The 24860-nt window shown below is 63.0% G+C and overlaps 1 protein-coding gene across 1 annotated transcript in view; it reads right to left on the bottom strand.

The window, feature by feature from the left end:
* Window positions 1-7542: 7542 nt before the first annotated feature.
* The window catches only part of C3 (complement C3), a 44360-nt gene continuing 27042 nt past the window's right edge, over window positions 7543-24860 (bottom strand). The window contains exons 27-40 of the mRNA XM_064141650.1: window positions 23490-23585; window positions 23241-23391; window positions 22946-23109; window positions 22002-22163; window positions 19879-20029; window positions 19749-19797; window positions 18755-18842; window positions 17459-17548; window positions 15229-15334; window positions 13559-13648; window positions 12501-12587; window positions 10397-10480; window positions 8853-8988; window positions 7543-7684 (exon numbers count right to left, since the gene is read on the bottom strand). Of these exons, the coding sequence (XP_063997720.1) occupies window positions 7543-7684; window positions 8853-8988; window positions 10397-10480; window positions 12501-12587; window positions 13559-13648; window positions 15229-15334; window positions 17459-17548; window positions 18755-18842; window positions 19749-19797; window positions 19879-20029; window positions 22002-22163; window positions 22946-23109; window positions 23241-23391; window positions 23490-23585 (1596 nt within the window). The remainder of the gene's footprint in view (window positions 7685-8852; window positions 8989-10396; window positions 10481-12500; window positions 12588-13558; window positions 13649-15228; window positions 15335-17458; window positions 17549-18754; window positions 18843-19748; window positions 19798-19878; window positions 20030-22001; window positions 22164-22945; window positions 23110-23240; window positions 23392-23489; window positions 23586-24860) is intronic.

Genomic DNA, 24860 nt, shown 5'->3' with positions numbered 1-24860 from the left:
TGCCAACTGCTGTCCCCAGTGTGTCCCAGTTCCTGGATGCCCTCAGTGCCCCCTTGCCCATCCTGTGCCACTGCTGTCCCCAGTGTGCCCCCTGTACCCCCAGTGCCCACTGTGCCCCCTGTACCCCCTGGTACCCCAAGTGCCCACTGTGTCCCCTGTACCCCCAGTGCCCACTGTGCCCCCTGTACCCCCTGGTACCCCAAGTGCCCCCCGTGCCCCCTGTGCCCCCTGTGCCCTCAGTGACCCCTGATACCCCCAATGTCCCCAGTACCCCCTGGTACCCTTAGTGCCCCCTGGTACACCTTGTACCCCCTGGTCCCCCCAGTGCCCCCTGTACCCCCAGTGCCCCCTGTACCCCCTGGTACCCTTAGTGCCCCCTGTACACCCAGTACCCCCAGTGCCCCCTGGTCCCCCCAGTGCCCCCTGTCCCTCCAGTACCCCCAATACCCCCCAGTGCCACCTGCCCCCCCTGTCCCTCCAGTACCCCCTGCCCCCCCAATGCCCCCTGCCCCCCCAGTGCCCCCAGTACCTCCTGTCCCTCCAATACCCCCAATATCCCCCAGTGCCCCCTGCCCCCCCAGTGCCCCCTGTACCTCCTGTCCCCCCAGTACCCCCAATACCCCTCAGTGCCCCCTGCCCCCCCAGTACCCACAATGTCCCCTGCCCCCCCAGTGCCCCCTGCCCCCCCAGTGCCCCCTGTACCTCCTGTCCCTCCAGTACCCCCAATACCCCCTGCCCCCCCAGTGCCCCCTGCCCCCCCTGTCCCCCCAGTACCCCCAATACCCTCCAGTGCCCCCTGCCCCCCCAGTGTCCCCTGCCCCCCCTGTCCCTCCACTACCCCCAATACCCCCTCAGTGCCCCCTGCCCCCCCAGCGCCCCTTGGTCCCCCCTGTCCCCTCAGTCTGCCCAATACCCCCTGCCCCCCCCCAGTGCCCCCTGCCCCCCCCAGTGCCCCCTGTACCTCCTGTCCCTCCAGTACCCCCAATACCCCCTGCCCCCCCAGTGCCCCCTGTACCTCCTGTCCCTCCAGTACCCCCAATACCCCCTGCCCCCCCAGTGCCCCCTGCCCCCCCTGTCCTCCCAGTACCCCCAATACCCCCCAGTGCCCCCTGCCCCCCCAGTACCCCCAATGTCCCCTGCCCCCCCAGTGCCCCCTGTACCTCCTGTCCCTCCAGTACCCCCAATACCCCCTGCCACCCCAGTGCCCCCTGCCCCCCCTGTCCCCCCAGTACCCCCAATACCCCCCAGTGCCACCTGCCCCCCCGTCCCTCCAGTACCCCCAATACCCCCCAATGCCCTCTGCCCCCCCAGTGCCCCCTGCCCCCCCAGTACCCCCAATGCCCAATGTCCCCTGCCTCCCCAGTGCCCCCTAGAACCCCCTGCCCCCCCAGTACCCCCTGCCCACCTTGTCCCTCCAGTACCTCCAATACCCCTCAGTGCCCCCTGCCCCCCCAGTACCCCCTGCCCCCCCAGTACCCCCAGTCCCCTGCCTCCCCAGTGCCCCCTGCCCTCCCTGTCCCTCCACTACCCCCAATACCCCTCAGTGCCCCCTGCCCCTCCCAGTGCCCCCTGCCCACCCTGTCCCTCCACTACCCCCAATACCCCTCAGTGCCCCCTGCCCCCCCTGCCCCCTCAGTGCCCCCTGCCCCCCCAGTGCCCCCTGCCCCCCCTGTCCCTCCACTACCCCCAATACCCCCTCAGTGCCCCCTGCCCCCCCAGCGCCCCTTGGTCCCCCCTGTCCCCCCTGTCCCCCCCAGTGCCCCTTTTACCCCCAATCCCCCCTGCCCCCCCCCCTCCCCTCACTGCCCCCATCCCCTCCCCCCCCCCCACAGCTACCTCTCCTCCCGTGGGCTGCTCTCCGGTCTCGGTCCCCCGCAGCTGCCTTCGTTGCCCTCCCCCTCGGACCGGGACGAAGCTTACCGGAGCTGGGCACTGCAGGGCTGGGCAGGTCGCAGCGGGCACGACGCCCCCATGGTGGCACTGGAAGCTGTGTTGGCATCGGGAGGCTGCTGGGCAGAGCTGTGTGCCCGGGGGGTGCTGCACGGAGGCGATAACGACTCCACCGGGACCATCGCCGGTGGCTGCTGGGGGCTGCTGCACGGCTCGGGCACGGTGCCCGCGGGGCTGCTGCGGGGCTTGGAGTACCGAGAGAGGCTGCGGCAGGCTGCTGCCAGGCTGCATGCCCTGGCGTGGGCACGGCGCTGAGCGGGCAGCGCTGCCAGCCGGGGAGGGAGGCGCCGTCGGGGCTGGCTGCTGAGCCCCCGCGGGGCCCTCGGTGCCAGCTGCTGAGCCCCTGCAGTGCCCTCGGTGCCAACTGCTGAGTCCTGAGTGCCCTCGATGCCAGCTGCAGTGCCCTCGGTGCCACCTGCTGAGCCCCTGCAGTGCCCTCGGTGCCACCTGCTGAGTCCCTACTGAGCCCTTCGGTGCCAGCTGCTAAGTCCTGAGTGCCCTCGATGCCACCTGCTGAGTCCTGAGTGCCCTCGATGCCACCTGCTGAGTCCTGAGTGCCTTCGATGCCAGCTGCTGAGCCCCTGAGTGCCACCTGCTGAGCCCCTGCCATGTCTTCACTGTCACCTGTGCCCTCGGTGCCACCTGCTGAGTCCCTGCTGAGCCCTTCAGTACCAGCTGCTGAGCCCCTGCAGTGCCCTCGGTGCCACCTGCTGAGCCCCTGCAGGGCTGCTGCGGGGCTTGGAGTACCGAGAGAGGCTGCGGCAGGCTGCTGCCAGGCTGCATGCCCTGGCGTGGGCACGGCGCTGAGCGGGCAGCGGTGCCAGCCGGCGGGGAAGCGGTGCCAGCCGGGGAGGGAGGCGCCGTCGGGGCTGGCTGCTGAGCCCCCGCGGGGCCCTCGGTGCCAGCTGCTGGGTCCTGAGTGCCTTCGATGCCAGCTGCTGAGTCCCTGCTGAGCCCTTCGGTGCCAGCTGCTGAGTCCCTGCAGTGCCCTCGATGCCAGCTGCTGAGTCCTGAGTTCCACCTGCTGAGCCTCTGCAGTGCCCTCGATGCCACCTGCTGAGTCCTGAGTGCCTTCGATGCCAGCTGCTGAGTCCTGAGTGCCACCTGCTGAGCCCCTGCCATGTCTTCACTGTCACCTGTGCCCTCGGTGCCACCTGCTGAGCCCCTGCAGTGTCCTCGATGCCACCTGCTGAGTCCTGAGTGCCACCTGCGGAGTCCTGAGTGCCAGCTGCTGAGCCCCTGCAGTGCCCTCAATGCCACTTGCTGAGCCCCTGAGTGCCACCTGCTGAGCCCCTGCCATGTCTTCACTGTCACCTGTGCCCTCGGTGCCACCTGCTGAGTCCCTGCTGAGCCCTTCAGTGCCAGCTGCTAAGTCCTGAGTGCCCTCGATGCCAGCTGCTGAGCCCCTGCAGTGCCCTCAATGCCACTTGCTGAGCCCCTGAGTGCCACCTGCTGAGCCCCTGCCATGTCTTCACTGTCACCTGTGCCCTCGGTGCCACCTGCTGAGTCCCTGCTGAGCCCTTCAGTGCCAGCTGCTAAGTCCTGAGTGCCCTCGATGCCAACTGCTGAGCCCCTGCTGAGCCCTTCAGTGCCAGCTGCTGAGTCCTGAGTGCCTTCAATGCCACCTGCTGAGTCCTGAGTGCCACCTGCTGAGTCCTGAGTGCCCTCAGTGCTACCTGCTGAGCTCTGAGTGCCACCTGCTGAGCCCCTGCCATGTCCTCACTGTCACCTGTGCCCTCGATGCCACCTGCTGAGTCCCTGCTGAGCCCTTCAGTGCCAGCTGCTGAGTCCTGAGTGCCCTCGATGCCACCTGCTGAGCCCCTGCAGGGCTGTTGCGGGGCTTGGAGTACCGAGAGAGGCTGCGGCAGGCTGCTGCCAGGCTGCATGCCCTGGCGTGGGCACGGCGCTGAGCGGGCAGCGGTGCCAGCCGGTGGGGAAGTGGTGCCAGCCGGGGAGGGAGGCGCCGTCGGGGCTGGCTGCTGAGCCCCCGCGGGGCCCTCGGTGCCAGCTGCTGGTTCCCTGCTGAGCCCTTCGGTGCCAGCTGCTGAGTCCTGAATGCCCTCGATGCCAGCTGCTGGGCCCCTGAGTGCCACCTGCTGAGCCCCTGCAGTGCCCTCGATGCCACTTGCTGAGCCCCTGCCATGTCCTCACTGTCACCTGTGCCCTCGGTGCCAGCTGCTGAGCCCCTGCAGTGCCCTCGAAGCCACCTGCTGAGCCCTGACTGCCACCTGCTGAGCCCCTGCAGTGCCATCGGTGCCACCTGCTGAGCCCCCGCGGGGCCCTCGGTGCCACCTGCTGGGTCCCTGCTGAGCCCTTCAGTGCCAGCTGCTGAGTCCTGTGTGCCCTCGATGCCAGCTGCTGAGCCCTGAGTGCCACCTGCTGAGTCCTGAGTGCATTCGATGCCACCTGCTGAGTCCTGAGTGCCACCTGCTGAGCCCCTGCAGTGCCCTCGATGCCACCTGCTGAGCCCCTGCAGTGCCCTCGGTGCCACCTGCTGAGTCCCTGCCACGTCCTCACTGTCACCTGTGCCCTCGGTGCCACCTGCTGAGCCTGTGCCATGTCCTCACTGTCACCTGCTGAGCTCCACCCGTGTCATCTGTGCCCCCTCGGTGCCACCTGCTGAGCCCCTGCAGTGCCCTCCCTGGCACCTGCAATGCCCTCACTGGCATCTACTGAGCCCCTGCAGTGCCCTCCCTGGCACCTACTAAGCCTCAGTGCCACCCCCCGGTAAGAAAGTGCCCCCCTGAGCCCCTGGGGTTGTGCCCTCAGCCTCTCCTCCTGCCACTGCCACCCCTGAGGGTGATGGGTGCCAAGGGTGCTGTGTGCCCAGAGTTACCCACCCATGGGTGCTGTGTGCCCAGAGTTGCCCACCCATGGGTGCTGGGTGCCCAGAGTTGCCCACCCATGGGTGCTGGGTGCCCAGAGTTACCCACCCATGGGTGCTGTGTGCCCAGAGTTGCCCACCTAAAGGTGCTGTGTGCCCAGGGTTGCCCACCCATGGGTGCTGGCTGCCAAGGGTCCTCCTTGACCTCTGTGGTGCCCTCCTTGACCTCTGTGGTGCCCTCCTTGACCTCTCTGGTGCCCTCCATGACCTCTGTGGTGCCCTCAATGACCTCTCTGGTGCCCTCCATGACCTCTGTGGTGCCCTCAATGACCTCTGTGGTGCCCTCCTTGACCTCTCTGGTGCCCTCCTTGACCTCTGTGGTGCCCTCCACGACCTCTGTGGTGCCCTCCTCGACCTCTGTGGTGCCCTCCATGGCCTCTGTGGTGCCCTCCTCGACCTCTGTGGTGCCCTCCATGGCCTCTGTGGTGCCCTCCTCGACCTCTGTGGTGCCCTCCATGGCCTCTGTGGTGCCCTCCTTGACCTCTGTAGTGCCCTCCACGGCCTCTGTGGTGCCCTCCTCAACCTCTGTGGTGCCCTCCTTGACCTCTGTGCTGCCCTCCTTGACCTCTGTGGTGCCCTCAATGACCTCTGTGGTGCCCTCAATGACCTCTGTGGTGCCCTCCTTGACCTCTGTGGTGCCCTCCATTGCCTCTGTGATGCCCTCCATGGCCTCTGTGGTGCCCTCCATGGCCTCTGTTGTGCCCTCCATGACCTCTGTGGTGCCCTCCATGGCCTCTGTGGTGCCCTCAATGACCTCTGTGGTGCCCTCCTTGACCTCTGTGGTGCCCTCCTTGACCTCTGTGGTGCCCTCCATGACCTCTGTGGTGCCCTCCTTGACCTCTCTGGTGCCCTCCATGACCTCTGTGGTGCCCTCCATGGCCTCTGTGGTGCCCTCCTTGACCTCTGTAGTGCCCTCCACGGCCTCTGTGGTGCCCTCCTTGACCTCTGTGCTGCCCTCCTTGACCTCTGTGGTGCCCTCAATGACCTCTATGGTGCCCTCAATGACCTCTGTGGTGCCCTCCATGGCCTCTGTGGTGCCCTCCTTGACCTCTGTGGTGCCCTCCTTGACCTCTGTGGTGCCCTCCATGGCCTCTGTGGTGCCCTCCATGACCTCTGTGGTGCCCTCAATGACCTCTCTGGTGCCCTCCTTGACCTCTCTGGTGCCCTCCTTGACCTCTGTGGTGCCCTCCACGACCTCTGTGGTGCCCTCCTCGACCTCTGTGGTGCCCTCCATGGCCTCTGTGGTGCCCTCCTTGACCTCTGTGGTGCCCTCCACGACCTCTGTGGTGCCCTCAGTGACCTCTGTGGTGCCCTCCTTGACCTCTGTGGTGCCCTCAATGACCTCTGTGGTGCCCTCAATGACCTCTGTGGTGCCCTCCTCGACCTCTGTGGTGCCCTCCTTGACCTCTGTGGTGCCCTCCATGGCCTCTGTGGTGCCCTCAGTGACCTCTGTGGTGCCCTCCATGACCTCTGTGGTGCCCTCCATGGCCTCTGTGGTGCCCTCCTTGACCTCTGTGGTGCCCTCCATGGCCTCTGTGGTGCCCTCAGTGACCTCTGTGGTGCCCTCCATGGCCTCTGTGGTGCCCTCCTTGACCTCCTTTGGGGTCCCCTCCCCTGTCCCCCCCTCAGTCCCCCCCCAGGTCCTTCCCCTCCTTTCTTGGGGTCCCCTCCAGGACCTCCCCCACGAAGCCTCCAGAGGCAGCTTCTGAGCAAGGACCTTGTTGGTGCCCCCAAAAGCCAAGAGGGGGAGAGGAAGAGGTGCCAGGGGGTGCCAACGGGTGCCAGGGGGTGCCAACGTGTGACTGAGGGTGCCAGGAGGTGCCAGTGGGTGGCAGGAGGTGCCAATGGGTGCCAGTAGGTGACAGTGGGTGCCAGGGGGTGCCAACGGGTGCCAGGGGGTGCCAGGGGGTGCCAACGGGTGACTGGGGGTGCCAGGGGGTGCCAATGGGTTGCAGGAGGTGCCAGTGGGCGGCAGGAGGTGCCAACGGGTGGCAGGAGGTGCCAATGGGTGCCAGTTGGTGCCAGTGGGTTGCAGGAGGTGCCAGGAGGTGCCAGTGGGTGGCAGGAGGTGCCAGTGGGTGGCAGGAGGTGCCAACGGGTGGCAGGTGCCAGTGGGCAACAGGAGGTGCCAATGGTTGCAGGAGGTGCCAACGGGTGGCAGGAGGTGCCAATGGGTGGCAGGGGGTGCCAGTGGGTGGCAGGAGGTGCCAATGGGTGGCAGGAGGTGCCAATGGGTGGCAGGGGGTGCCAGTGGGCGGCAGGAGGTGCCAGTGGGTGCCAGGAGGTGCCAATGGGTGGCAGGAGGTGCCAATGGGTGGCAGGGGGTGCCAATGGGTGCCAGGAGGTGCCAGTGGGTGGCAGGAGGTGGCAGTGGGGGGCAGGAGGTGCCAATGGGTGACAGGAGGTGCCAGTGGGTGCCAGGAGGTGGCAGTGGATGGTAGGAGGTGCCAGTGGGTGGCAGGGGGTGCCAGTGGGTGACAGGAGGTGCCAGTGGGTGGCAGGAGGTGCCAGTGGGCGGCAGGAGGTGCCAATGGGTGCCAGGTGGTGCCAGTGGGTGGCAGGAGGTGCCAATGGGGAGCAGGAGGTGCCAGTGGGTGGCAGGAGGTGGCAGTGGGTGGCAGGAGATGCCAATGGGTGGCAGTAGGTGCCAATGGGTGACTGGGGGTGCCAGTGGGTGCCAGGAGGTGCCAGCCAGGGGCAGGGCAGGCTCAGGTCTGGCAGCCAAACATCCTCATCTGCTCCTCGAACTCCAGGAAGCTCTGGCACAGGTCCTGCAGCTCCGGGGCCTGGCAGGAGACCTCCGAGGGCCAAAGCTCCATCCAGGTGTCCTTGCTGATGAAGTAGCTGAAGCTGGGCACAGGGCAGGGGACAGAGGAGGGGACAAGTGAGCGGAGGAGGAGGAGGAGGAGGAGGAGGAGGAGGAGGAGGAGGAGGAGGAGGAGGAGGAGGAGGAGGAGGAGGAAGAGAAGGAGGAGGAGGAGGAGAGGGAGGAGGAGGAGGAGGAGGAGGAGGAGGAGGAGGAGGAGGAGGAGGAGGAGGAAGAAGAGTAGAAAGAGGAGAGAGAGGAGGAGGAGGTGGAAGAGAGAAGAGGAGGAGGAGGAGGAGGAGGAGGAGGAGGAGGAGGAGGAGGAGGAGGAGGAAGATAAAGAGGAGGAGGAGGAGGAGGAGGAGGAGGAGGAGGAGGAGGAGGAGGAGGAGGAGGAGGTGGAGGAAGAGGAAGAGGAGAGAGGAGGAGGAGGAGGAGGAGGAGGAGGAGGAGGAGGAGGAGGAGGAGGAGGAGGAGGAGGAGGAGGAGGAGGAGGAGGAGGAGGAGGAGGAGGAGGAGGAGGAGAGAGAGGAGGAGGAGGAGGAGGAGGTGACAGAGGGCAGGAGAAGGTGGCCCAAGGGTGGGCAGTGTGGGGCAGGAGCCCCCTGTGAGGTGCTGCTGGCTCTGGGGCTTGGGCTGCTCATGGCCTTGGTCCTCGTGTCCCTGTGTGCCCCAGGGTCACCTCCTCATGTCCCATGGCCTTGTCCCCCTGTCCCCTCCCTCTCCCCATGTCCCTGCTCCCCTTCCACCTCTGCTCTCCCCTCCCTATCCCCTCCCTCCCCCCACTCCCCTGCTCCCCTCCCTGTCCCCATGTCCCTGCTCCCTTCCACCTCTGCTCTCCCCTCCCTGTCCCCTCCCTCTCCCCAGTCCCCTGCTCCCCTCCCCACCCCTCTCCCTGTCCCCCTCCCTGTCCTCTCCCTCTCCTCACATCCCTGTCCCCCTCCCTGTCCTCTCCCTCTCCTCACATCCCTGTCCCCTCCCTGTCCTCTCCCTCTCCCCACTCCCCTCTTCCCCTCCTCCTGTCCCCATGTCCCTGCTCCCTTCCACCTCTGCTCTCCCCTCCCTATCTCCTCCCTCCCCCCACTCCCCTGCTCCCCTCCCTCCCTCCATTCCCCTGCTCCCCTCCCTCCCCCCACTCCCCTGCTCCCCTCCCTCCCCCCACTCCCCCGCTGCCCTCCCCCTGTCCCCAGGTCCCCGTGCCCCTGTCCCCACCTCTTGCCGGTGGCCCAGAGGTCGCTGGAGAGCCCCCAGAGGAGGTAATCCTGCCCCGGGCGCAGGCTCAGAGCCTCTCGGCACTGCTGGTGGCTCACGAAGGTCCTGTTCTTGCCTGCTGGGTTCTCATCCGTGCCTGGCCCGGGACAGCACAGCCCAGGGCAGGTGACATCGGCCCCGCCCCGAGGGACAGGGCCACACCCTGGGGACCCTCCCTCCTGCCTGCCACCCCCCCCCCCTGCGGCTGGCAGCAGCTGGCACCGGCAAGCCACAGCTTCGCCCGACCTCGGTGCCAACAGCCCTCGGGGGGGCTCCAGCACCCGCAGGTGACATCGACCCCCCCCCAAATGTCCCCAAGGGAGGCGCTCAGCACCCATAGGTGACACCAACCCCCCCTGGATGTCTTCACTACCCATAGGTGACACCAACCTCACCCTGGATGTCCCCAAGGGAGGAGCTCAGCACCCATAGGTGACACCAACCCCACCCTGGATGTCCCCAAGGGAGGAGCTCAGCACCCATAGGTGACACCAACCCCACCCTGGATATCCCCAGGGGAGGAGCTCAGCACCCATAGGTGACACCAACCCCACCCTGGATGTCCCCAAGGGAGATGCTCAGCACCCATAGGTGACACCAACCCCACCCTGGATGTCCCCAAGGGAGATGCTCAGCACCCATAGGTGACACCAACCCCACCCTGGATGTCCCCAAGGGAGGTGCTCAGCACCCATAGGTGACACCAACCCCCCCTGGATGTCTTCACTACCCATAGGTGACACCAACCCCACCCTGGATGTCCCCAAGGGAGGAGCTCAGCACCCATAGGTGACACCAACCCCACCCTGGATGTCCCCAAGGGAGGAGCTCAGCACCCATAGGTGACACCAACCCCACCCTGGATGTCCCCAAGGGAGGTGCTCAGCACCCATAGGTGACACCAACCCTACCCTGGATGTCCCCAGGGGAGATGCTCAGCACCCATAGGTGACACCAACCCCCCCTGGATGTCTTCACTACCCTTAGGTGACACCAACCCCACCCTGGATGTCCCCAAGAGAGGAGCTCAGCACCCATAGGTGACACCAACCCCACCCTGGATGTCCCCAAGGGAGATGCTCAGCACCCATAGGTGACACCAACCCCACCCTGGATGTCCCCAAGGGAGGTGCTCAGCACCCATAGGTGACACCAACCCCACCCTGGATGTCCCCAAGGGAGGTCCTCAGCACCCTTAGGTGACACCAACCCCACCCTGGATGTCCCCAAGGGAGGAGCTCAGCACCCATAGGTGACACCAACCCCACCCTGGATGTCCCCAAGGGAGGAGCTCAGCACCCATAGGTGACACCAACCCCACCCTGGATGTCCCCAAGGGAGATGCTCAGCACCCATAGGTGACACCAACCCCACCCTGGATGTCCCCAAGAGAGGAGCTCAGCACCCATAGGTGACACCAACCCTGAAGCCACCTCAGTGTCACCCACCCTGGTGTCCCCCAGCCCAGGTGCCCCCCCCCAGGGTGGCTTTGTCCCCTCTCCTACCCATCTTGATGACACTCAGGATGTTCATGATGTAGTTATCATGGGATGGAGCCTCCTCCTGGGCCACCAACTTCACCTTGTACACTGGGGACAGGACAGGGACACCTCAGGGGCACCTCCCAGCCCTCCTGTGTCCCATCCATGTCCCTTACATGTCCCTATCCATGTCCCATCCATGTCCTCATCCCTCTCCCATCCATCTCCCATCCATCTCCCACCTATCTCCCATCCATCTCCCATCCATCTCCCACCCATGTCCCATCCATCTCCCATCCACCTCCCATCCATCTCCCATCCCTCTCCCATCCACCTCCCATCCATGTCCCATCCATCTCCCATCCCTCTCCCATCCACCTCCCATCCATGTCCCATCCCTCTCCCATCCATCTCCCATCCATATCCCATCCATCTCCCATCCATCTCCCATCCATCTCCCACCCATCTCCCATCCATCTCCCATCCATGTCCCACCCATCTCCCATCCATGTCCCCATCCCTATCCCATCCATGTCCCATCCATCTCCCATCCCTCTCCCATCCATCTCCATCCATCTCCCATCCCTCTCCCATCCACCTCCCATCCATGTCCCATCCATCTCCCATCCATGTCCCATCCCTCTCCCATCCATCTCCCATCCCTCTCCCATCCACCTCCCATCCATGTCCCATCCATCTCCCATCCATGTTCCATCCATCTCCCATCCATCTCCCATCCATCTCCCATCCATCTCCCATCCCTCTCCCATCCATGTCCCATCCATCTCCCATCCATCTCCCATCCATCTCCCATCCCTCTCCCATCCATCTCCCATCCATGTCCTCATCCATCTCCCATCCATCTCCCATCCATCTCCCATCCATCTCCCATCCATGTCCTCATCCCTCTCCCATCCATCTCCCATCCCTCTCCCATCCATCTCCCATCCATCTCCCATCCCTCTCCCATCCATGTCCCATCCATCTCCCATCCATCTCCCATCCCTGTCCTCATCCATCTCCCATCCCTCTCCCATCCATCTCCCATCCATCTCCCATCCATCTCCCATCCATGTCTCCATTCATCTCCCATCCATCTCCCATCCATCTCCCATCCATCTCCCATCCATCTCCCATCCCTCTCCCATCCATCTCCCATCCATCTCCCATCCATCTCCCATCCCTCTCCCATCCATCTCCCATCCCTCTCCCATCCATGTCTCCATCCATCTCCCATCCATCTCCCATCCATCTCCCATCCATGTCTCCATCCATCTCCCATCCATCTCCCATCCATCTCCCATCCCTCTCCCATCCATCTCCCATCCCTCTCCCATCCATGTCTCCATCCATCTCCCATCCATCTCCCATCCCTCTCCCATCCATCTCCCATCCATCTCCCACCCATCTCCCATCCATCTCCCATCCATCTCCCATCCCTCTCCCATCCATCTCCCATCCCTCTCCCATCCATGTCTCCATCCATCTCCCATCCATCTCCCATCCCTCTCCCATCCATCTCCCATCCATCTCCCACCCATCTCCCATCCATCTCCCATCCATGTCCCATCCATCTCCCATCCATCTCCCATCCATCTCCCACCCATCTCCCATCCATCTCCCATCCATCTCCCATCCCTCTCCCATCCATCTCCCATCCATCTCCCATCCATGTCCCATCCATCTCCCATCCATGTCCCATCCATCTCCCATCCCTCTCCCATCCATGTCCCATCCATCTCCCATCCATCTCCCATCCATCTCCCATCCCTCTCCCATCCATCTCCCATCCATCTCCCATCCATGTCCCATCCATCTCCCATCCATCTCCCATCCCTCTCCCATCCATGTCCCATCCATGTCCCATCCATGTCCCATCCATCTCCCATCCATCTCCCATCCCTCTCCCATCCATCTCCCATCCCTCTCCCATCCATCTCCCATCCCTCTCCCATCCATGTCTCCATCCATCTCCCATCCATCTCCCATCCATCTCCCATCCATGTCCCATCCATTTCCCCATCCATCTCCCATCCATCTCCCATCCATCTCCCATCCCTGTCCTCATCCATATCCTCATCCATCTCCCACCCATCCCAGTCCCATCCCAGTCCCATCCCAGTCCCACCATAGTCCACCCCTGGCTCGCAGGCTCTCTGCAGACGTTCGTTGGCTGTGATGGACTCTTCCTTCTCATGCCTCTTGTAGCAGCTCTCTGTGGGGGCACAGACATGGGCATAGCATGGGCATGGCATGGAGAGGGGCATGGGACATGGGCACAGACATGGGCATGGGAGAGGCTGTGGTGGGACTGCAGCATGGGGATGAGGAGGCAGTGACACAGCCCAGCATGGCCTTGGCCCCACCACAGCCATGAAGCAGCCCAGACAGGACCTGTCCTACCATGGCCATGATCTGTCCCAACCATGACCTATCCCAGGCAGGACCTGTCCCAGGCAGGACCTGTCCCATCATGGCCATGACCTATCCTAGCTGTGGTCTGTCCCAGCCAGGACCTATCCCACCATGGCCATGACCCATCCCAGCCATGACCTATCCCAACCAGGACCTATCCCACCATGGCCATGACCCATCCCAGCCAGGACCTATCCCAACCAGGACCTGTCCCAACCAGGACCTGTCCCTCCATGGCCATGCCCCATCCCAACCAGGACCTCTCCCACCATGGCCATGACATATCCCAACCAGGACCTGTCCCAACCAGGTCCTCTCCCATCCATGCCCCATCCCAACCAGGACCCATCCCAACCAGGTCCTCTCCCATCCATGCCCCATCCCAACCAGGACCTCTCCCATCCATGCCCCATCCCAACCAGGACCTCTCCCATCCATGCCCCATCCCAAGCAGGACCTCTCCCACCATGGCCATGACCTATCCCAACCAGGACCTCTCCCATCCATGCCCCATCCCAACCAAGACCTCTCCCACCATGGCCATGACCTATCCCAACCAGGACCCATCCCAACCAGGACCTCTCCCATCCATGCCCCATCCCAACCAGGACCTCTCCCATCCATGCCCCATCCCAACCAAGTCCTCTCCCACCATGGCCATGACCTATCCCAACCAGGACCTGTCCCAACCAGGACCTCTCCCACCATGGCCATGCCCCATCCCAAGCAGGACCCATCCCAAGCAGGCTGTGCCCAGCTGCCCCCTGGCACCTTCTGCGCAGCGGCAGACGTCTCCCTGGCAGATCCTGCTCAGCTTCCCCCCCTGCTTGTCTGGGTGGTAGAACCTGGTGCAGCGATCGTCTGGGGGCACAGGGGCACCTCAGCGGGCACCGGGGGGGGGTGCCAGGGCAAGGGGAGGGGGCAGAGGGGTGGCATTTAGGGCGGGGGGGGGAAGGGCAGCAGGGGATGTGGGTAGCGTGGAGAAGGGCATCGAGGGGCACAAAGGGGCATGGAGAAGGGCATCGAGGGGCAGGAGGGGGCATGGGGAAGGGCAGCAAAGGGCACAAAGGGGCATGGAGAAGGGCATCGAGGGGCACAAAGGGGCATGGGGAAGGGCAGCGAGGGGCAGGAGGGGGCATGGGGAAGGGCAGCAAAGGGCACAAAGGGGCATGGAGAAGGGCAGCAAGGGGCACAAAGGGGCATGGGGAAGGGCATCGAGGGGCACAAAGGGGCATGGGGAAGGGCAGCAAAGGGCACAAAGGGGCATGGGGAAGGGCAGCAAGGGGCACAAAGGGGCATGGGTGGCATGGAGAAGGGCATCGAGGGCCAGGAGGGTGAGAGGAGAGGCAGGAGAAGCTGAGCAGGGATGTGGCAGAAGGTGGCAGAGGCTGGCAGAGGTAGCAGAGGTGTCAGAGGGTGGCACAGAGGCTGTCAGAGGTGGCAGAGGGTGGCACAGAGGAGGGCAGAGGGTGTCAGAGCTGTCAGAGGTGTCAGAGGTGTCAGAGGTGTCAGGGGCTGGCACAGAGGTGTCAGAGGTGTCAGAGGCTGGCACAGAGGCTGGCAGAGCTGTCAGAGGGTGTCAGAGCTGTCAGAGGTGTCAGAGGTGTCAGGGGCTGGCACAGAGGCTGGCACAGAGGCTGGCACAGAGGCTGGCAGAGGTGTCAGAGGCTGGCACAGAGGCTGGCAGAGGTGTCAGAGGTGTCAGAGGTGTCAGGGGCTGGCACAGAGGCTGGCACAGAGGCTGGCAGGGGCTGTCAGAGGTGTCAGAGGTGTCAGGGGCTGGCACAGAGGCTGGCACAGAGGCTGGCACAGAGGCTGGCAGGGGCTGTCAGAGGTGTCAGAGGTGTCAGGGGCTGGCACAGAGGCTGGCACAGAGGCTGGCACAGAGGCTGGCAGGGGCTGGCAGAGGTGTCAGAGGTGTCAGGGGCTGGCACAGAGGCTGGCACAGAGGCTGTCAGAGCTGTCAGAGGTGTCAGGGGCTGGCACAGAGGCTGGCACAGAGGCTGGCACAGAGGCTGGCAGGGGCTGTCAGAGGTGTCAGAGCTGTCAGAGGTGTCAGAGGCTGGCAGGGGCTGGCACAGGGGCTGGCAGGGGCTGGCAGGGGCTGTCAGAGGTGTCAGAGCTGTCAGAGGTGTCAGAGTTGTCAGAGGCTGGCACAGAGGTGTCAGAGGCTGGCACAGAGGCAGTCAGAGGTGTCAGAGGCTGGCACAGAGGTGTCAGAGGCTGGCACAGAGGCAGTCAGAGGTGTCAGAGGCTGGCACAGAAGCTGGCACAGAGGCTGGCAGGGGCTGGCAGAGGTGTCAGAGGTGTCAGGGGCTGGCACAGAGGCTGGCACAGAGGCTGGCACAGAGGCTGGCAGAGGTGTCAGAGGTGTCAGGGGCTGGCACAGAGGCTGGCACAGAGGCTGGCAGAGAGGCTGGCAGGGGCTGGCAGCTCCGCACCGATCCTGTAGTAGCTGTAGACAGAGACTGCCGCGGGCTGGATCCAGCCCACCTGGAAGTGCTGATGAGCCCTGAAGGACAAACACTCCTCGGCCTGGTGAGACACCTGCGGGCACAGGGCAGGGCACAGGGGCGTGGGCACGGGGGTGTGGGCACCCGGACGTGGGCACAAGGATGTGGGCAAAAGGACAGGGGCACAGGGAGAGGGGCACAGGGATGTGGGCACAGGGATGTGGGCACAGGGAGAGGGGCACAGGGAGAGGGGCACAGGGACAGGGGCACAGGGAGAGTGGCACAGGGAAGTGGGAACAGGGAGAGGGGCACAGGAGCATGGACATAGGGACAGGGCACAGGGATGTGGGCACAAGGACATGGGAACAGGACAGGGCACGGGGGCAGTGGCACAGAAATGTGGGCACAAGGATGTGGGCAAAAGGACAGGGCACAGGGAGAGGGGTACAGGGGTAGGGGCACAGGGATGTGGGAACAGGGACAGGGGACAGGGCACAGGGATGTGGGCACAAGGGCATGGGCACAGGGACAGGGGCACAGGGGAAGGGCACAGGGGTGTGAGCACAGGGATGTGGGCACAGGGATGTGGGAACAGGGAGAGGGGCACAGGGGTGTGGGCACAGGGACAGGGCACAGGGGCAGGGGCACAGGAATGTGGGCACAAGGACAGGGCACAGGGAGAGGGGTACAGGGGCGGGGCACAGGGACATGGCACAGGGATGTGGGCACAGGGGCAGGGATGTGGGCACAGGGGCACAGGGGCAGGGCACAGCAGGTGGCACTCAGCCAGCAGCCAGCCTCGGCCCCAGCCCAGCTGTGGTCCTCTATTGGCACCAGCCCTGGCCCTGCCCTGGCACAGCTTGGCCCTGGCATTGTCCCATCTTGTCCCCAGCCCTGTCCCATCCCAGCCCTGGCCCTTCTTGTCCCTGTCCTTGTCCCATCTCCTCCCTGTCCCTGTCCCATCTTGTCCCCATCCCTGTCCCTGTCCTTGTTCCTCCTTGTCCCTGTCCCCATCCCTGTCCCATCTTGTCCCTGTCCTTGTCTCATCCATGTCCCCATCCCTGTCCCTGTCCCATCTTATCCCTGTCCTTGTTCCTCCTTGTCCCTGTCCCCATCTCTGTCCCCTCTTGTCCTGATCCTTGTCCCATCTTGTCCCCATCCCTGCCCCATCTCCTCCCTGTCCCCATCCCTGTCCCATCTTGTCCCTGTCCCATCTTGTCCCTGTCCCCATCCCTGTCCCATCTCGTCCCTCTCTTTGTCCCACTTTCTTCCTGTCCCCATCTCTGTCCCATCTTGTCCCTGTCCTTGTTCCTCCTTGTCCCTGTCCTCATCCCTGTCTCATCTCATCCCTGTCCCATCTTGTCCCTGTCCCTGTCCCACCTTCTTGTCCCCATCTCTGTCCCTGTCCTTGTCCCACCTTCCTCCTGTCCCCATCTGTCTCAACTCATCCCTGTCCCATCTTGTCCCTGTCCTTGTCCCATCTTGTCCCTGTCCCATCTTGCCCAGGTCCTTGTCCCACTTTCCTCCTGTCCCCATCTCTGTCCCCATCCCTGTCCCATCTTGTCCCTGTCCTTGTCCCACCTTCCTCCTGTCCCCATCTCTGTCCCCATCCCTGTCCCATCTTGTCCCTGTCCTTGTCCCACCTTCTTCCTGTCCCCATCTCTGTCCCATCTTGTCCCTGTCCTTGTTCCTCCTTGTCCCTGTCCTCATCCCTGTCTCATCTCATCCCTGTCCCATCTTGTCCCTGTCCCTGTCCCACCTTCTTGTCCCCATCTCTGTCCCTGTCCTTGTCCCACCTTCCTCCTGTCCCCATCTCTGTCCCATCTTGCCCATGTCCTTGTCCTACCTTCTTCTTGTCCCCATCCCTGTCTCGTCTCTCTCCCATATTGTCCCCATCCCTGTTCTTGTCACACCTTCTCCCTGTCCCCTCCCTCCCTTGTCCCCATGTCCCCTCCCTTGTCCCCATGTCCCCTCCCTGTCCCCAGGTCCCCTCCTTGTTCCCAGGTCCCCTCCCTGGCCCCATGTCCCCTCCTTGGCCCCATGTCCCCTCCTTGTCCCCAGGTCCCCTCCCTGGCCCCATGTCCCCTCCTTGGCCCCATGTCCCCTCCTTGGCCCCATGTCCCCTCCCTGTCCCCTACCTCCCTTGTCCCCAGGTCCCCTCCCTGTCCCCAGGTCCCCTCCCTGTCCCCAGGTCCCCTCCTTGTCCCCAGGTCCCCACCTTGTCCAGGTAGATGATGAGGTTGCTGCGCTCTGTTTGGTTGTTGTTGAGCTCATACTTGGAGGCATATTTGTCCACCCCATCTGTCAGCTGGGGACAGGGACACAGCGACAGCAGGTGACACTTGGGGACAGCAGGGGACGTGTGGGGACAGCAGGGGACCCGCGGGGGACACGCACACACAGAGGGGGACAGGCAACCAGATCAGGACATGGTGACATAGAGGGCAGAGAGGGGACATGGAGAGGCTGCAGGGGACAAGGGGAGGCTGCAGGGGAGAAGGGGAGAGTGACAGCAGGGGACAAGGGGAGAGTGACAGCAGGGGACAAGGGGAGGCTGCAGGGGACAAGGGGACAGTGACAGCAGGGGACAAGGAGAGTGACAGCAGGGGACAAGGGGACAGTGACAGCAGGGGACAAGGGGAGAGTGACAGCAGGGGACAAGGGGAGGCTGCAGGGGACAAGGGGAGAGTGACAGCAGGGGACAAGGAGAGTGACAGCAGGGGACAAGGAGAGTGACAGCAGGGGACAAGGAGAGTGACAGCAGGGGACAAGGGGAGGCTGCAGGGGACAAGGGGACAGTGACAGCAGGGGACAAGGTCACAGTGACACCAAGGGACAAGGTCACAGTGACACCAAGGGACAAGGGGACAGTGACAGCAGAGGACAAGGAGAGGCTGCAGGGGACAAGGGGAGAGTGACAGCAGGGGACAAGGGGAGAGTGACAGCAGGGGACAAGGGGAGGCTGCAGGGGACAAGGGGAGAGTGACACCAAGGGACAAGGGGACAGTGACAGCAGAGGACAAGGAGAGGCTGCAGGGGACAAGGGGAGTGACAGCAGGGGACAAGGGGAGAGTGACAGCAGGGGACAAGGGGAGAGTGACAGCAGGGGAGAGTGACAGCAGGGGACAAGGGGAGGCTGCAGGGGACAAGGGGAGGCTGCAGGGGACATGGTGAGAGTGACAGCAGGGGACAAGGGGAGGCTGCAGGGGACAAGGGGAGGCTGCAGGGGACAAGAGAACAGTGACAGCAGGGGACAAGGTCACAGTGACACCAAGGGACAAGGGGACAGTGACAGCAGGGGACAAGGTCACAGTGACACCAAGGGACAAGGGGACAGTGACAGCAGGGGACAAAGGGACAATGACAGAAGGACACAAACGGCCTCGGGTTGAAAGGCAGCGACCAAAGGCAACTTGGGGCCATGGAAGCACACAGGGGACATGGGGACAGGTGTGGGGGACACAGACAAGGTCCTGCCTGTCCCCTGATGTCCCCTGATGTCCCCAAGCCTCACCCTGTTGAGGCTCTGTATCTCAGGGACGAAGCCTGTCAGCATGGAGACGTCGATGATGGCCATGGTGGCATCAACAGTGTCCAGGTGCCTGCAGGGGACAAGCTTGAGGCCACCAAACTGTCCCCAATGTCCCCAAGACATCCCCAAGTGTCCCCCACCTGTCCCCAATGGCCCTGTCCCCAAGGACCTCTCTATGGGACAAGAAGAGGCTGAGCCCTCTTTGTCCCCAACCTTCTTGGTGTCTCCTTCCCCTCCTTATCTCCAACGTCCCCAAGATGTCCCTAAGTGTCCCCAGGATGTCCCCAAGGGTGGCACAAGAAGGCACTGAGCCATCTTTGTCCCCAACCTTCTTGGTGTCCCCTTCCCCTCCTTATCTCCAACGTCCCCAAGATGTCCCCAAGTGTCCCCAAGACGTCCTCAGTGTCCCCAGCACGTCCCCAAGGGTGGCACAAGAAGGCACTGAGCCATCTTTGTCCCCAATCTTCTTGGTGTCTCCTTCCCCTCCTTATCTTCAGTGTCCCCAAGATGTCCCCAAGTGTCCCCAAGATGTCCTCAGTGTCCCCAGGATGTCCCCAAGGGTGGCACAAGAAGGCACTGAGCCCTCTTTGTCCCCAACCTTTTTGGTGTCTCCTTCCCCTCCTTATCTCCAACGTCCCCAAGATGTCCCCAAGACGTGTCCAAGTGTCCTTAGGATGTCCCCAAGGGTGGCACAAGAAGGGACTGAGCTCTCTTTGTCCCCAACCTTTTTGGTGTCTCCTTCCCCTCCTTATCTCCAACGTCCCCAAGATGTCCCCAAGACGTGTCCAAGTGTCCTTAGGATGTCCCCAAGGGTGGCACAAGAAGGGACTGAGCTCTCTTTGTCCCCAACCTTTTTGGTGTCTCCTTCCCCTCCTTGTCTCCAACATCCCCAAGATGTCCCCAAGATGTCTTCAGTGTCCCCAAGACACCTCCAAGTGTCCCCAAGACGTCCCCAAGCGTCCCCAAGGTGTCCTACCTGACACAGGTGGTGATCATGACCGAGCTGAAGGCTCCTTGGTCCTTGCCTGTGAGGGGACAAGGAAAGGACCTTGGGGACATCAGTGGGGACATGGAGGAGGTGGTTGGGGACACGGTTGGGGACTCACTTGTGGTGATCTTCTCCACCTGGACAGTCAGGTTGAAGCTGTCACATTTGTCCTCCTTCTCAGGGACCTGGGCATTGTAGATTGTCACCACTGTCATTGTCCCCTTGCCTGTCCCCTCCACCTGGACTGTGAAGTCTTTGTTCACCTTGGTCTGGGAGAGAGGAAGAGGAGGAAGAGGAGGAAGGAGACTGAGAGGGGACAAGGGACAGTGGGAGGGGAAAGTCCCTCCTGGGTTGTGGTGGCCTTGGAATGGGAGCAGGAGGGACAAGGAGAGGGCAGGATGTGGAGGGGAGGTTGAGGGTGACAAAGGTGACAAGGGTCAAGGGTGGCAAGGGTCGAGGGTGACAAGGGTTGAGGGTGACAAAGGTGACAAGGGTTGAGGGTGACAAAGGTGACAGGGGTGGTAAAGGGGACAAAGGTGGCAAGGGTCAAGGGTGGCAAGGGTTGAGGGTGACAAAGGTGACAGGGATGGCAAAGGTGACAAGGGTCAAGGGTGGCAAGGATTGAGGGTGACAAGGGTTGAGGGTGACAAAGGTGGCAAGGGGGACAAAGGTGGCAAGGGTCAAGGGTGACAAGGGTTGAGGGTGACAAGGGTTGAGGGTGACAAGGGTTGAGGGTGACAAGGATGACAGGGGTGGTAAAGGGGACAAGGGTCAAGGGTGGCAAGGGTCAAGGGTGACAAAGGTAACAGGGATGGCAAAGGGGACAAGGGTGACAAGGGTCAAGGGTGACAAAGGTGACAGGGATGGCAAAGGGGACAAGGGTGACAAGGGTCAAGGGTGACAAAGGTGACAGGGATGGCAAAGGGGACAAGGGTCAAGGGTGACAAAGGTGTCAGGGGAGGCAAAGGTGACAAAGGTGGCAAGGGTCAAGGGTGACGAGGGTCAAAGATGACATTGGTGACAGGGATGGTAAAGGTGACAAGGGTCAAGGGTGACAAGGGCCAGAGGTGACAAAGGTGTCAGTGGTGCCAGTGGTGCCAGTGGTCGTGTTGTGGCAGTATCAGTGATGTTAGTGGTGTCAGTGGTGGCAGTGATGCCAGTGGTGATGCTGTGGCAGCATCAATGATGCCAGCAGTGGCAGTGATGCCAGTGGTGATGCTGTGGCAGCATCAGTGATGTCAGCAGTGACAGTGATGCCAGTGGTGATGCTGTGGCAGCATCAATGATGTCAGCAGTGGCAGTGATGCCAGTGGTGATGCTGTGGCAGCATCAATGATGTCAGCAGTGGCAGTGATGCCAGTGGTGATGCTGTGGCAGCATCAGTGATGTCAGCAGTGGCAGCGATGGCAGTGATGCCAGTGGTGATGCTGTGGCAGCATCAGTGATGCCAGCAGTGGCAGTGATGCCAGTGGTGATGCTGTGGCAGCATCAGTGATGTCAGCAGTGACAGTGATGCCAGTGGTGATGCTGTGGCAGCATCAATGATGTCAGCAGTGGCAGTGATGCCAGTGGTGATGCTGTGGCAGCATCAGTGATGTCAGCAGTGGCAGCGATGGCAGTGATGCCAGTGGTGATGCTGTGGCAGCATCAATGATGTCAGCAGTGGCAGTGATGCCAGTGGTGATGCTGTGGCAGCATCAGTGATGTCAGCAGTGGCAGCGATGGCAGTGATGCCAGTGGTGATGCTGTGGCAGCATCAATGATGTCAGCAGTGGCAGTGATGCCAGTGGTGATGCTGTGGCAGCATCAATGATGTCAGCAGTGGCAGTGATGCCAGTGGTGATGCTGTGGCAGCATCAGTGATGTCAGCAGTGGCAGTGATGCCAGTGGTGATGCTGTGGCAGCATCAGTGATGTCAGCAGTGCCAGTGATGTCAGTGGTGCCAGTGGTGTCAGGGGCTGGTGCCAGTGATGCCAGTGGTGATGCTGTGGCAGCATCAGTGATGTCAGCAGTGCCAGTGATGTCAGTGGTGCCAGGGGCTGGTGGCAGTGATGCCAGTGGTGATGCTGTGGCAGCATCAATGATGCCAGCAGCGGCAGCGATGTCTGTGTCAGTGGTGCCAGGGGTTGTTGGCAGTGGTGTCTGTATCAGCGGTGCCAGCGATGCCAGCGGTGCCAGGGCCCGTCGGCAGCGGTGGCAGCGGCAGTGGCAGTGGCATGCCAGGGGCGGCAGTGTGGGTACCTCCGCGGAGCGAGCCAGCAGCGCGTTGCGGTTCTCGATGCGGTAGATGTCAGGTTTGGACCTCTCGGGCAGCAGCAGGGACACATCCAGGCTCAGCTCCTGCTGCTGCGGCGGTGCCAGCAGCTGGTGCTGTGCCAGGGCTTGGAACACCAGGATGGTGGCCTGGGGAAGGGGCACAGCTGCGTCACCAAGGGGCTGGGCATGGCACCTCCAGCGTGCCCCCAGTGCCAGCAGGCTGGGGATGAGCTCAAGGGGACCTCCAGGAGGAGAGGGGCAGCAGGATGGGCAGCAGGATGGGCAGCAGGATGGGCAGCAGGAGTGTGGCTTCGGGGTGGCAGAGGTGCCCTCTGGGGTGACCAAGGGGTGGAGATGCCCTCTGGGGTGTCCAAGGGGTGGAGGTGCCCTCTGGGGTGACTCAGGGGTGGAGATGCCCTCTGGGGTGTCCAAGGGGTGGAGGTGCCCTCTGGGGTGACCCAGGGATGGAGATGCCCTCTGGGGTGTCCAAGGGGTGGAGATGCCCTCTGGGGTGACCCAGGGGTGGAGATGCCCTCTGGGGTGTCCAAGGGGTGGAGATGCCCTCTGGGGTGACCCAGGGGTGGAGATGCCCTCTGGGGTGACCCAGGGGTGGAGGTGCCCTCTGGGGTGACCCAGGGGTGGAGGTGCCCTCTGGCATCACTACTGGAGCCCACCCCATGGGGCACTGAGGGAGTTGTGCCCAGCAGGGTTGGCCACCTGGGACCATCCATAGCTACCACCATAGGTGCCCACCTCATGGGGCACTGAGGGGGCTGTGCCCACCAAGTTGCCCACCTGAGTCAATCCATAGGTGCCCACTCCCATGGGGCACTGAGGGGGCTGTGCCCACCAAGTTGCCCACCTGAGTCAATCCATAGGTGCCCACCCCTGTAGGGCACCGAGGGGGCTGTGCCCACCAAGTTGCCCACCTGTGTGGATCCATAGGTGCCATCATAGTGATTCTGCTGTGCCAACCAACGAGCCACAGGTCCTGTCAGCTCCAACTTCTGCATCTGCAGCAGTGCCAGCAGGGCATAGGAGGTGCCCTCGACGTTGTAGGTGCGGGCATTGTAATCCTCCCACCTCTGCCCACCTGAGGTGGCACCAACCCATCAGAACCCTCCAGAGATGCCATCTCTCCCCCCCTCCCCCATTCAAAGCCCCCCCCCCCCCCCCCAAAACTACCTCTCCCCACCTGTACCCACCCTGGGGTGGGCACCTCACCTTTGGAGTGCTTCATGAGGACCTTCTCACTGTGGAGTTTGCCAGCCAGTGCCAGGGCATAGGAGGTCAAGGCCACGGTGTAAGGTCTGGCCAGGCCCTGGTACTTCTTGCTGAGGTACTCAGCAGCTCTGTCAATGGCTGTGTCCAAGGTCTGAGGAGGAAGAAGATGATGATGATGAAGGAAGAAGGAGGTTGGTGGGCATCAGGAAGGTGCCAAGGGGCAACCTCCACCCCCAGGGTCCAACTCACACTGATGTAGTCCCTGCAGATCTCTTTGGACTCCAGCAGTGCCACCAGGACGAAGGCTGTGAGGGACACCTCAGGCTCTGCCCCCTGGTAGCCACCCTGGGGGAGGAGGGAGAGGAAGATGAAGATGAAGGCTTCCAGGCAGGTGCTTCTCAGCCACCACCCAACCTTGGCACCCAGCACCCAGCCTTGGTCCTCACCACTCAGCTTTGGCACCCAACACACAACCTTGGCACTCACCACCCAGCCTTGGTCCTCACCTCCCATCCTTGGTCCCCACCTCCCATCCTTGGTCCCCACCTCCCATCCTTGGTCCCCACCTCCCATCCTTGGTCCCCACCTCCCATCCTTGGTCCTCACCTCCCATCCTTGGTCCTCACCTCCCATCCTTGGTCCCCACCTCCCATCCTTGGTCCTCACCTCCCATCCTTGGTCCTCACCTCCCATCCTTGGTCCCCACCTCCCATCCTTGGTCCTCACCTCCCATCCTTGGTCCCCACCTCCCATCCTTGGTCCTCATCTCCCATCCTTGGTCCTCACCTCCCAACCTTGGTCCCCACCACCCATCCTTGGTCCCCACCTCCCATCCTTGGCCCTCACCACCCATCCTTGGCCCTCACCACCCATCCTTGGCACTCATCACCCATCCTTGGTCCTCACCACCCATCCTTGGTCCTCACCACCCAACCTTGGTTCTCACCTCCCATCCTTGGTCCCCACCACCCATCCTTGGTCCCCACCTCCCATCCTTGGTCCTCACCACTCATCCTTGGCACTCACCACCTAACCTTGGTCCTCACCACCCATCCTTGGCACTCACCTCCTATCCTTGGCACTGAACACCTATCCTTGCTCCTCACCTCCCATCCTTGCTCCTCACCACCCATCCTTGGCACTCAACACCTATCCTTGCTCCTCACCTCCCATCCTTGCTCCTCACCACCCATCCTTGCTCCTCACCACCCATCCTTGGCACTCAACACCTATCCTTGCTCCTCACCTCCCATCCTTGGCTCTCACCTCCCATCCTTGGCTCTCACCTCCCATCCTTGGCTCTCACCTCCCATCCTTGGCTCTCACCTCCCATCCTTGGCTCTCACCTCCCATCCTTGGTCCCTACCACTCATCCTTGGCACTCACCTCCTATCATTGGCTCTCACCTCCCAACCTTGGCTCTCACCTCCCATCCTTGGTCCTCACCACCCATCCTTGGCACTCACCTCCCAACCTTGGCACTCACCTCCCATCCTTGGCACTCACCTCCCATCCTTGCTCCCCACCACCCATCCTTGCTCCACACCACCCATCCTTGCTCCCCACCACCCATCCTTGCTCCCCACCACCCAGACCACTTCTTTCCCTCTTACTCCTTCC

Source organism: Pogoniulus pusillus, unplaced genomic scaffold (genome assembly GCF_015220805.1).
Source record: "Pogoniulus pusillus isolate bPogPus1 unplaced genomic scaffold, bPogPus1.pri scaffold_62_arrow_ctg1, whole genome shotgun sequence".
Classification (NCBI taxonomy): Eukaryota; Metazoa; Chordata; class Aves; order Piciformes; family Lybiidae; genus Pogoniulus; species Pogoniulus pusillus.
Note: the sequence above shows the minus strand (reverse complement) of the source record. Positions and strands in the feature narration are given on the sequence as shown.